The 12,592-nt window shown below is 40.7% G+C and overlaps 2 protein-coding genes across 3 annotated transcripts in view; both read left to right on the top strand.

Annotated features, from left to right (window-relative positions):
- Positions 1-1,140: 1,140 nt before the first annotated feature.
- Positions 1,141-12,572, top strand: LOC307185771 (RNA/RNP complex-1-interacting phosphatase-like). Of its 2 annotated transcripts, XM_079920281.1 has the most exons (4): positions 1,141-1,474; positions 3,957-4,089; positions 7,060-7,183; positions 11,759-12,572. In XM_079920281.1, the coding sequence occupies exons 1-4, from the start codon at positions 1,233-1,235 to the stop codon at positions 11,836-11,838; spliced, it is 579 nt and encodes a 192-aa protein (XP_079776407.1). In that variant the 5' UTR covers positions 1,141-1,232; the 3' UTR covers positions 11,839-12,572. The 2 variants fall into 2 exon arrangements, 1 of the variants encoding a protein (XP_079776407.1); XR_013828168.1 differs by lacking the exons at positions 1,141-1,474; positions 11,759-12,572 and adding an exon at positions 1,482-2,974 and having other exon boundaries at positions 3,957-8,553.
- Positions 10,355-12,592, top strand: part of LOC307185772 (microtubule-associated protein 9-like) — a 47,199-nt gene continuing 44,961 nt past the window's right edge. The window contains exon 1 of the mRNA XM_079920282.1: positions 10,355-11,834. The gene's annotated coding sequence lies outside the window, so the exon portion shown is untranslated. The remainder of the gene's footprint in view (positions 11,835-12,592) is intronic.

Genomic DNA, 12,592 nt, shown 5'->3' with positions numbered 1-12,592 from the left:
TAACTTGTATCTTTTCTTTATCCAAGTAGTAATTGACTACTATTGTCCCATTTGTAAGTATGTGGAAGTTTTCAGAATTGTAAATAAATGCTTGTGGATTGAAACTTGGTTAGACTATTGACTGTCCCAGATACGTTAAAGCTAGTGATCTTTTTACTCATTCATTCATTCATTCATTCAATAATTCTGACCTTCCTGACTCAGTTTACCCAGCTCAGATGGTTGTGAAGATTACTAACAGTGTATGTAAGATACTTTCAGAAACTAGAAACTGAAAAGTAAAACTAACAAAAAACATTTGTTATTATAAATAACAATGGAATTTAGTATGCTATTATACCTTCAGACCTACTGTAGGACATGCTGTTCTTTGCTGTTCCACTTGTGGCAGGATTCATAGTTTTTCTAACAGGTACCGATCCCTATGCCTGATACTGTGAGGAAATGTTATACCTGAGCTCCACTCTTATCTCTCTCAAGCATATTTTGGTATTGTCTAAAATGTAAATCCATACTGTCAACCTCCAGCATGATACCAGGCACATAATAGAAACCCAATAAATGTTTCACTGTGAGTGGAGTGTAAGTTGATAGAGTATTTTTGAAGGTTGATTAGGCAGATTAGATTGATTGAAAACCTTTCAATATTTTAAGTTTGCATTTCTTTCATTCCAGAAATTCTATGTCTAGAAATTTATATATAGCTATACACATGTATAAAGAGGTTCACACTGCAGCCTATCTATAACAGAGGACAAAAACAAACAAACAAACAAACAGAATACCCCCAAACTGAAAACAACTAAAAGTCCATCAGTATCGGACTGGCCGTGTAAATTATGTAATGTGACGCAGCTATTAAAGAGAATGGGATGGATGTACGCAAAAATTGACTGGGAAACTCACGATCCACGACAGATTGTAGACTCTGTCTGGTATGCAGCTCTTGTATAAAATACAGGATCTCCATTACGTAGAAATACTTACATACAAGATACAACAAGTGTGAATGTAAAGCACTTGGGAAATATCTGAAAGAACCACACAAGGTACTGGAAGAGTGGGACAGCTTTCCATGTCCCATGTGATTGGAGTTCTGAAGGGTGCACACACCACGAACTAGTGGACCTCTGCTACCATCTTCCGGCTAAGGAGGGGATTGCAGGCGTCATACTCCTCTTTACCAATGAAGCGTCTGGGCGTGTGGACGTCATCTGGGCGGACGGTGGCGCATGCGCAGGAGAAGGAGGTGCGCGAGCTGCGTGGGCTTGTGCCTAGGCGCTTGTGTTTCGGGGCCTTGTGGTGGCACCGGGGGAGCCGGGCTGGCGACTTTGGCACTCTTGGCGTTGGGTGGGCGGCACCTTGGGGGTCACATGAGCCAGTGGCATCATGCCCGTGGGCGCCGGGGTCAGCGTCGCGGTTTTTCCGGACGTTCATCGGCCAGGAGGAAGGGCGGAAAGCACATCCCGGAAAGGTAATAACGCCTTGGCCCCTGGGCGTTGCCGGTGGAGCCCAGAGCCCCTGGGCCTGGGCTTCGTCTCCTGTGCTGTCTCCTGTGACTGTTGCCCCCGCGGGCTGCCCCGTCCGCGCTGTGCTAGGGGGTATTGGTCGTCTCGCGGTTCAGTTCACAGTAGCTGAAAGGGACAGTGTGTGATGTTCTGATTTCTCCCCATCGTTTTACAAGGGAGGCTCTGGCCATGGCTCCTCGGGTAAAATGCAGAGGGACTGCTTTTTAAGATGGGACTGTCAGTGTTGGGGACACTTCTTAATTACGAACATGGAATCCCCTTCAATTCCTCAAGCTGTGTTGTTTTGGCACAGAAAATGTGAGTAAGAGGACCTGGAACTAAGTTTGAGTGAAGAAACGCACGGGTACTGCCGAATTTTCCATCGAGACAGTTGATTTGTGTTGTCTCTTGGAATGATAAAGGGCGTACTGTTGCTTCCTAACCGGTGTCATTTGAGAGATCTACCTCTGTACGTTCAGATGATTAATTGTGAGACTTTGCTCATGTGTGCTCATGTACGTTCAGATGATTAATTGTGAGACTTTGCTCATGGAGACTTTGCTCCATCTCATACCCCATTAAGCCCACTTCAGTTTATCTCCTGAATTTCTTCTGAATCTATCACCTCTCCCTCAACATCCTAATACTGAACTTGCCTGTGTGTTGCAATTAGGTCCTAAGTAGTGTCCATATTTCTTGTTTCCTTCCAATCCATTCTGCACACAAGAAACCTTAAAAGCAGGTTGGAACATTGCTCACAGACATCGCTCAAAAGCATTGTTTTGAGAGTAGAAAACAAACTGTTGGCCTTTAAGACTCTGCGTGGTCTAGAACCCTCTCTGCTTCTCTAGCCTCATCTTGTGCCACTATTGCCCTCACTTTCTGTGCTTCAGATACACTGAATTAACCTTAGTTCTAACTCATCTTACAGAAGTCAGTTCAGATATTATTTTTCACTGTGATTCCTAGCATTAAGGAATTTTATTATCAGGTTTTGTATGAGGACTAAAACTAAACTGTGAAAGGGAGGAATTGAGTTCAAACTATTTCAGTCAACACGCATGTATTAATGATACCTTAGTAGTCAACAGTGGGCTAGGTTCTATCAGGGATACAGAAGTTCTGGCCATCTCTGGTTTTAGATATCCCTGATTTGTTGAGACCGTTGCATTGTTTTGTTGCCTTTTATCTGTTTTCAAGACGGGAAAACAGGAACAAGGGAAGTATAGCTTATTACAAGGTGGGGTTGAATAAGTGGAGCAGCAAAATGCAAAGCAGAAAGAAGAGGGACCTACCATAGAGGGATATGATTTCCGTTTTCAAGGCGCATTCATCCTATGCAGGGAGACAGCCTACCATAAAATTTGCCTAACAAAAAATATATTAATAGTTGGAAAGAGTATCTCCCAGTTGGACAGTGGATGCCTGGGACGCGTTTCATTGCTGTCAAAGTACCTTTAAAAAAGGTGAGCGAAACTTAATACCGTATTCTTCCAGAAATCTGAATTCACCATATAGAGCCCTGGCTCTCAACCCCGTCGTACTCCATTTTCCCTTTTTATAGCAAATACTTTTTACTACCCCTTTTGCTATCCACAAATGGTATTCATAGATAAATACAATCTACTTTTCTACTTAATTAATTAAAAAAAACCAATGGAATGCCCTAACTCTAAATAAAGAATAAAGTAATTTATAAGAAAGTAATATGTATCTCTGTATGTAAATGTCTGGAGATGACTATACTAGAAATAAAGAAATAGTCAGTTACTTGTACCATGAATGCAATAAACTATGCATTTGGATTGATAATGATGTGTCAGTGTTGGTTCATGAATTCTCACAAAGGAAGCACACTGGTATGGCATGTTGATAATGGGGAAGGCTGTGTGGGATGAAGGAGAGAGGGTATAAGTGGGAACTGTGTACTTTTTGCTCCGTTTTGCTGTGAATCTCAAACTGCTCTAAAACTAGTCTGCTAATTTAAAATGAAAAGTGTGTTGCTGGCACCTGAATAACTAAAGAGCTCAATCGAACAGAGTACATAAGTAAGCCAAATACATAAAAGAATATTTAGCAGTGAAAGCCATCCTTCATATAGGTAGATATTCAAGACGTATTTATTTATGTGTCTATTTACAGGCACTCTGCTTGGAGCTGGCAGTACAGCGGTAGGCAAAATGGATGTGGTCCCTGCCTTCTGGGAGTTTACAGTCAGGTTAGGAGACCAACATGAAATAAACAAAGATAGAAATAACTATATAGAAGTGAGCTTATTTTCTGCCGTCTAATCTCTCTGGAAGAAAGGATCGTAATACCGCTTGTAAACTCCAGAGGAAGAGACTTTACTTTGAAGCTCATATTTTAGCATCACAGGGTTTGAATAAATGGATAATATAATAAAGGATTTTAAACGCATGTTCTTTCTTATTTTATTCTTTCTGACAGAGATTTGAAAAGAATCTTGCTCCAGAAGAATGTTCCTCCCCCTTGGATCTTTTTTAACAAACTCCAAGAACACAACGAAGAACTTGGGCTGATTATTGACTTAACATATACTCGCCGCTATTATAAGCCAGAGGTAAATGGAACCCGTAATTGAAAATGACCTTCTTTCTGATACTCTGATAATTCATAGTAGTTCAGTAGTTATCATCTTATGCTAAGGTGAATCCTGGCCTTCTTTCATGGGTTCCAAAAGGGAAGCTAGTGGTTTCCTTAAATACACATTTGTAATTGCTGTTTCAAAATGAGATTAAAGATATGAATTGAACTATAGTATTTGGCAGTAGGCTCTAGATATGCTTAAGAAGTGCTATAAGCTTCCATGTTCTGTATTTTGAAAATGCAGTAAATTTTTAGTAAGAGTAGTAGTAGCCTAAAAGGAAAGAAAGGTATGTCCGTTATGTCTTTGGCATTTATGTTAAGCAGTTGCCTGAGCGTGTTTAAGCATCGGGGTAAAAGACAGTTGTTCTCTAAGTTTTATGCTTTCTTTTCCTAATACCTTCTGATATAGTACAGAAACCCATATATTCTCTTGGCCCATGTAGGACATACCAGTGCAAAAGAATTACCCTTCTTCTGACCTGTTCCATGGCCTTGGGAGACAGTAACACCTAATGTTTGTTAATATTTGTACAGCGGTTTGCCCTTTAGAAAGTTCTTTCATATCCATTGACTTTGTGAATCTTCACAACAATCCTTTGCTGTTGAAGTGGAAGTAGTACTGATACCTCCTACTGAGTGCTTACTCTGCACTAAGCTCAGAGGATAGACAACTACAATTACGGACGATGAAACTGACTCTCGGACAAGGAAGAGTTGAAATTTCAACTCAGTTGTTCCTCTTTTTTTCATTGCGGTAAAATATACATAAATCATATTTATTTTAACCATTTATAAATATGCAGTTCAGTGGCATTAAATACAGTCACAGTGTTGTATAACTATCACCACTGTCTATAACCAAAACCTTTTCATCATCCTCAACAAACTCTGTAACCATCAAACAGGAACAATCCCATTATCCCTCCTACCGGCCCTTAGAAACCTCGATTCTATTTTCTGTCCGTGTGAATTTGCCTATCCTAGGTACCTCGTGTAAGTGGAATCTACAATATTTATCCTTCTATGTCCGGCTTATTTCACTAAACGTAGTGTTTTCAAGGTTCATCCATGTTATAGCATGTAAGGAAATGCCATTCCTTTTTTGGCTTAATGAATCCCACTGTGTGTATATACCATATTTTGTTATTCATCGGGTGATTGACACTTGGGTTGTTTCCACCTTGTAGCTATTGTGAATCATGCTGCTGTGATCGTTGGTGTACAAATATTTGCTCAAATCCCTGCTTTCAGTTCTTTTAGATGTGCAGTGTAGGTAGTAGCAGAGTTGTTGGATCGTACGGTAGATGTACGTTTAACCCTTGAGAAACTGCCAGACTCTTTTCTGCAGTGTCGTCTTGTCTTTAAATGATTATCACAAATTTTAAACATGTACAAAAGTATAAAAATACTGTGAGTGTTCCTTGTATACCCATGAACTCATCCAGCTTTAATATTTACCAACTGATGGCTGTCATGTTTTATCTATACCCCCACCTGTTTCACCCCATTCCATATTATCTTGAAGCAGCTCCGAGACAACATGTAATTACACCTATATAATTTTGGAATGTGTATTTAAAATATAGGACTTTTATTCCTTAATATCATTTTTTAATATTAAATACCCAGTGAGTGCTCAAATTTGCAGTTGTCTCCTAAATGTCATAAAAAATTGTTTTTAAGAATTTTGAATTAGATCCGAAGAAGATCCACCCTTTGCCGTTGATTGTTCGGTCTCTGAAGTTTTGTTTAATCTCTAGGTTCTCCCTCCATGTCTCTCTCACTTTTTTTTTCCTCCTTGAATTTTATTTTTAAAGAAACCAGGTAATTTGTCCCATGTGTATTTTGATGATTACATTCCATGTGCTGGTAACGTATTCTTCAATCCTTTTATTTCCTGTAAATTGGTAGTTGATCAGAATGTAGCTTGCATGTTTTGTTTTGGCAAGACAGTGTCTTAGGTGATGATGTGTTCTTCCATGGAGACATAGATAATTGTCTCTTTCTGTGATATTAGCAGTCACTGATGATTCATACCAACATCCATTAATTCAGTTGAGGCTTCAAAAAATGGTGAATTCTGTTGTTCTTTTCTTCACTTATTAGCTGCGTATATTTCTCTGAGAAGACTCGCCTCATCAGCTATTTGGTTGCCCAGTTGTAGAGGCATGATTCTCTTCTTTTATTTAACAGTTTTCAAAATAATGAGTTGATTCACAAATATCCTCCAGTGGTGACCAGTTTTGTAAAATTTATTTATTCATATCACCGTGGACTCCATTACAGTTATCATTCTAACTGAGGCCCTATCTTTGGCCAGTTGGAGCTTCCCAGGGACTCCTGAGTCCTTTTGACATGACATCAGTTGTTTCTAGACTTTTTCAGTGGTCAGAGCTAGGAAATATGTATGTTTGTTTTTAATATTTTTAAAATATGTCATAGGTTCATACTGCTACTTTCCATTTAAATTCAGAACTAGAGAATTTTCACTTATCCTTTTCTGTCTTCTATGGATAGTCTACTTTCTCCCACCCCAAGAATACCAGTTCTCAACAATGCCTGAAATTGGCTCTATTTCCTAATTCGAATCCAAGTTCTTCTGACTCTATTCTACTTAAATCACAGCCGCTTTATGGCCCTTGAAATGTAAGATAGAACATAAATGTAGGTAGAACTGTTTATATCATTTTGAGTTATATGTGCATTCATTCACATAGATTTGCTTTTCCTTTTGCATGCCTAGTAGCTGTCCATTCTGCAGTTTTAAGGAAAATCTAGTGATAATTACTGGTTAAAGCAGCTTTGGAAAAAATGGCTCTTATCAGAATGACTGACATACTAAGTTTAATGTACTCTCCTGGTTTATATTCTGCCTCCTCTAATTAATTTTTTATTCTTTCCCTAAAAAGGAAATAATACATATTTTCATGGTTTTGCCTTATAGGACTTAGCAGAAACCATTCCTTATTTAAAAATTTGTACAATTGGGCATCAGGTGCCAGATGACGACACTAGTTTTAACTTCCAGTGCGCTGTTAATGGGTTTCTGAAAGAAAATAAAGATAATGGTGAGTTGTTTTCATGTTTGTTTGTTTTTTCCTTTTCCTTTACCTGAACTTTGGTATGCCTTTTGAGTGGGGTTGGGGATTTTTAACATTTTTAATAGTTCTGACATTAGGCCTGTTGTGTTTGGTAACATGAAGGTGGAAATGTCAACTGGTGCTAATAGAGTACGGTGTTTTTCCTGTTTATGGTCACAAACAATTCAGTTTGGAAAGTGATTTTTGTGAGAAATATGAACTGAACTAGCTTACTTATCTCTTTTTTAAAAATTTGAATGGAAAATACATAACATAAAAATGTTCTTTTGTCCTATTTATTGGTTGAGAGGTGGAAGAAAAGGTTAAGACTCTCAGGTTCTTAGCGTATATAAAAGAGAAAACAAAAAGCAAAGATTCGGCGTGAGACAGATCCCTAGAGGCAAAACAAAACCGAGTGGACCAGAAGAGTGGCTTCCTCATCATATGTATTTAAGATATTTTTGCTGCTTTTACACTTTGGGTGCACGTGAGGAAGAACGCTACCACCTCTTATTCTCATCTTCAGACAGGAAGAACTTAAAAGGCTGGTGTTTTCTTGTTTCCGCTTTAAGATCTACTCTGTTGATAGTAGGTCTTAATGGCGTGTGAATTTCAGGGATCCACTTGCCTTTCTGTAGCATCTAACTATCAGAAGGAACATGGTGTTTGCCAGGTTTTAAGACTGAGGAATCTTTTGTCTTTGGAACACCACTGACCCCCATGAGAAAGTGTTCATTTTGTCCTCTTTCTAAATTTAGCCTGAGGAGTGTGCACTTTATTAAGTAAATCTAACAGACAGTAAATATTCCGTGTATACATAAAATGATGCACGTATATACCTAAAACAGGGAGTAGGGGAGAAGGAATAGAGATGGAGGTGGGAAGATAGGGGATAGGAGGTGAGAGAGAGAGGGAGAGACTGGAAGTTCAAGATAAATTTTCATTCTATAACCTGGTTGCTTAATGCAGGTACTAGCTCTTAAATATCTTAAGCCCTATTCACAGATCTACCCTGTACTTTAGCTTTAAAACTTGAGAGGCTTGGCCTGTCCTGTGATCACCAGGGTGTCTAGAAAGGAGGCAAATGATCTGATTTGTGTAAACTGTAGTCACAGAAATGTTACCTCTTAAGATGTTAGGGTGCAGCTGCCGGCCTACTCACTTCCTCCGGGCTCCTTTGTGTGTGTTCTGTCTGCTCCGCGTGGGCTAGAAGATCCTTACAAGTGCATGAGAACACGTTTGTAAACCTTGATTGTTCACATGTTATACCAAGTGTAGCCCATTGCATATGCTGACTCCTCTGAGGGTCGTCTGCATGCAGTGGGCTAACTTCACCATGCTCTCTGCCATGGCAGTCTCAGGACCTTAGTTATGATCCATTGGTGACTTCCTCTGCTATAAGCCCCTCCCACAGATGCCAGGCTCACTGATAATGAGGAGGAGACTATACTGTCCACTCCCTAGAATTGGTAGAGACTCAGAAAATAAATTGTTTCAGTGAACACCGAGAGCCTTATAGGTTTGTTGTTAGGGCACGGGGATACAGAGGTGAGTAGAAGTCTTTGTTCAGTAGCAACTTACAGTTATCTAGGAAGATAAACATGTAGTGACTATAAGTGGGTTAATTATGATAAAAGAATCAAGTGCAGCAGGAATATAGAGGAGAAATTGAGGAAGGGCCTGACTGAGGAGACAGCGTTTGAGCTGGGCTTGGAGGAAGAGGATTTTGCCGGAATGAGGAAAGGACAGCCCAGGTATTGGGAACAGGTACAAAAGGCACAGGTTGAACTTGTGCTCTGGAGGGGCAGCCTCTGGTGTGACTAGAGGGTAGTGTGAAAGGGCAAAGAATTCATACATTCATTTTCAGCCAATATTTGTATAACACCTGCTAAGTTGAAGGCACTGTTGTAGGAAGTAGCAAGAGAACAAAGTTCTTGCCCTTACGTACTTTACATTCTCGTGGGGGAGAGAGATGAATAAATAAGTCAATATATGGAGTGTCAAGTGGTGGTAAATGCTTTGGAGAATAACAAAAGAAGGTGAAGAGGCGAGGGAATGTGGTAGGTGATCAGGGAAGTCCCCTCTATTAAGATGTCGATTGAGCAGAGCCTTGAAGTGAGAAACAAGCCATTGGATATGTGGGAGAGTGGAGATGGGGTGGGAGGGTGTGTTCTGGGAGAGTGGAGATGGGGTGGGAGGGTGTGTTCTGAAGCAGAAGGAATAGTATGTGCAAAGTCCCTGAGGCACGATTGTGCTTGGCATGTTTGAGGAATAGTAAGGAAGCCAGTGTGGCTGGACAGGGGAAAGTGAGTGAGGGCAGGGCAGTAGAGGATGAGATCAGGGAGGCTAGGCTGGCAGGGCAAAGGAGGGAGGTGGATGATGTAGGTCCTTGTAAGTCATAGTTTGAACTTATAATTCAGTTGGAGAGACAGACTGATATTTGTTTATGAAGAGTTCTCAGTGCTATGCTAAAAACTTGGGCTTTATTCTGTGCTAAGTGAAGATGTTTAAGCAACAGGGCAATCCAGCCAAGTTTATATTTTAGAAAGATAACAGCGTCACTATCCAAGACACATTGTAGACTATGTATATAGTATGTAGTATATAGTATGCCTGCTCTTCTATAAAACACAGGATATCTGTTAGGTACAAATACTTACAAACAAGATACAAGTGTGAATGTAAGCACTTGGGAAATATCTGAAAGAACCACACAAGATACTGGGAGAGTGGGACAACTTTCCATGTCCCGTATGATTGGAATTCTGAAGGGTACACACACGAACTAATGGACGTGTGCTACCAGCCTCCGGCTAAGGAGGGAAATTGCAGGCATCAGAATCCTCTTTACTAATCAAGCGCGTTAATCCGCCTGCGCGATGACGTCATCTCGACGGGCGGTGGCGCATGCGCAGTAGAAGGTGGTCCGCGAGCTGCGTGGGCTTGTGCCTAGGCGCCTGTGGTTCGTGGCCTTGTGCTGGCACCGGGGGCGGCGGGTTGGCGACTTTGTCACTCCTGGCGTTGGGTGGGCAGTATGTTGGGGGTGACGTGAGCCAGTGGCATCATGCCCGCGGGCGCTGTGGTCAGCGTCGCGGCTTTTCCGGACGTTCGTCGGCCAGGAGGAAGGGCGGAAAGCACATCCCGGAAAGGTAATACGCCTTGGCCCCTGGGCGTTGCCGGTGGAGCCCAGAGCCCCTGGGCCTGGGCTTCGTCTCCTGTGCTGTCTCCTGTGACTGTTGCCCCCGCGGGCTGCCCCGTCCGCGCTGTGCTAGGGGGTATTGGTCGTCTCGCGGTTCAGTTCACAGTAGCTGAAAGGGACAGTGTGTGATGTTCTGATTTCTCCCCATCGTTTTACAAGGGAGGCTCTGGCCATGGCTCCTCGGGTAAAATGCAGAGGGACTGCTTTTTAAGATGGGACTGTCATTGTTGGGGACACTCCTTAATTGCCAACATGGAATCCCCTTCAGTTCCTCAAGCTGTGTTGTTTAGGCACAGAAAATGTGCGTACTAGTTACTGGAACTAAGTTTGAGTGAAAAAACGCACCGGTAGCGCCGAATTTTCCATCGAGATAGCTGATTTGTGTTGTCCCTTGGAATGGTAAAGGGCGTACTGTTGCTTCCTAACCGGTGTCATTTGAGAGATCTACCTCTGTACGTTCAGATGATTAATTTTGAGACTTTGCACATGTGTGTAGTAAACCCTTTAATTCCCTAAGACCATCCTTTCCTCCATCTCATACCCCATTAAGCCCGCTTCAGTTTATCTCCTGAATTTCTCCCGAAGCTGTCAACTCTTCCTCAACATCCTAATACTGAACTTGCCTGTCTGTTGCAACTAGGTCCTAACTAGTGTCCATATATCTTGTTTCCTTCCAATCCATCCTGCACACTAGAAACCTTAAAAGCAAGTTGGAACATTGCTCATAGACATCGCTCAAAAACATTGATTTGAGAATAGAAAACAAACTGTTGGCCTTTAACGCTCTGCGTGGTCTAGAGTCCTCTCTGCTTCTCTAGCCCCATCTTGTGCCACTATTGCCCTCACTTTCTGTGCTTCAGATACACTGAATTAACCTTAGTTCTAACTCATCTTACAGAAGTCAGTTCATATATTATTTTTCACTGTGATTCCTAGCATTAAGGAATTTTATTATCAGGTTTTGTATAAGGACTAAAAGTAAATTATGAAGTGGAAGAATTGAGTTTAAACTATTTCAGTCAACACGCATGTATTAATGATATGATACCTTAGTAGTCAACAGTGGGCTAGGTTCTATCAGGGATACAGAAGTTCTGGCCATCTCTGGTTTTAGATATCCCTGATATTTGTTGAGACCGTTGCATTGTTCTGTTGCCTTTTATCTGTTTTCAAGATGGGAGAACAGGAACAAGGGAAGTATAGGTCATTACAAGGTGGGGTTGAATAAGTGGAGCAGCAAAATGCAAAGCAGAAAGAAGAGGGACCTACCATAGAGGGATATGATTTCCATTTTCAAAGCGCATTCATCCTATGCAGGGAGACAGCCTAACATAAAATTTGCCTAACAAAAAATATATTAACAGGTGGAAAGACTATCTCCCAGTTGACTAGCAGATGCCTGGGACCCGTTTCATTGCTGTCAAAGTTCCTTCAAAAAAGGTGAGCGAAACTTAATACCGTATTCTTCCAGAAATCTGAATTCACCATATAGAGCCCTGGCTCTCAACCCCGTCGTACTCCATTTTCCCTTTTTATAGCAAATACTTTTTACTACCTCTTTTGCTATCCACAAATGGAATTCATAGATAAATACAATCTACTTTTCTACTTAATTAATTAAAAAAACCCAATGGAATGCCCTAGCTCTAAATAAAGAATAAAGTAATTTATAAGAAAGTAATATGTATCTCTGTGTATAAATGTCTGGGGATGACTATACTAGAAATAAAGAAATAGTCAGTTACTTTTACCATGAATGCAAAAAACTGCTTGGAGCTGGCAATACAGCGGTAGGCAAAATTGATGTGGTCCCTGCCTTCTGGGAGTTTACAGTCAGGTTAGGAGACCAACATGAAATAAACAACCATAGAAATAACTATATAGAAGTGACCTTATTTTCTTCCGTCTAATTGTACGTTTGTAAACTACGCTGTGCTAACTTGTATCTGTTCTTTATCCAAATAGTAATTGACTACTATTGTCCCATTTGTAATTATGTGGAAGTTTTCAGAATTGTAAATATATGCTTGTGGATTGAAACTTGGTTAGACTATTACTTTCCCAGATACGTTAAAGCTAGTGATCTTTTTACTCATTCATTCATTCATTCAATAATTCTGACCTTGCTGACTCAGTTTAGCCAGCTCAAATGGTTGTGAAGATTACTAACAGTGTATGTATGCCATCTGCTGATGGCA

This window comes from Stenella coeruleoalba (genome assembly GCF_951394435.1).
Source record: "Stenella coeruleoalba genome assembly, chromosome: 4".
In the NCBI taxonomy this organism is placed as follows: Eukaryota; Metazoa; Chordata; class Mammalia; order Artiodactyla; family Delphinidae; genus Stenella; species Stenella coeruleoalba.
Note: the sequence above shows the minus strand (reverse complement) of the source record. Positions and strands in the feature narration are given on the sequence as shown.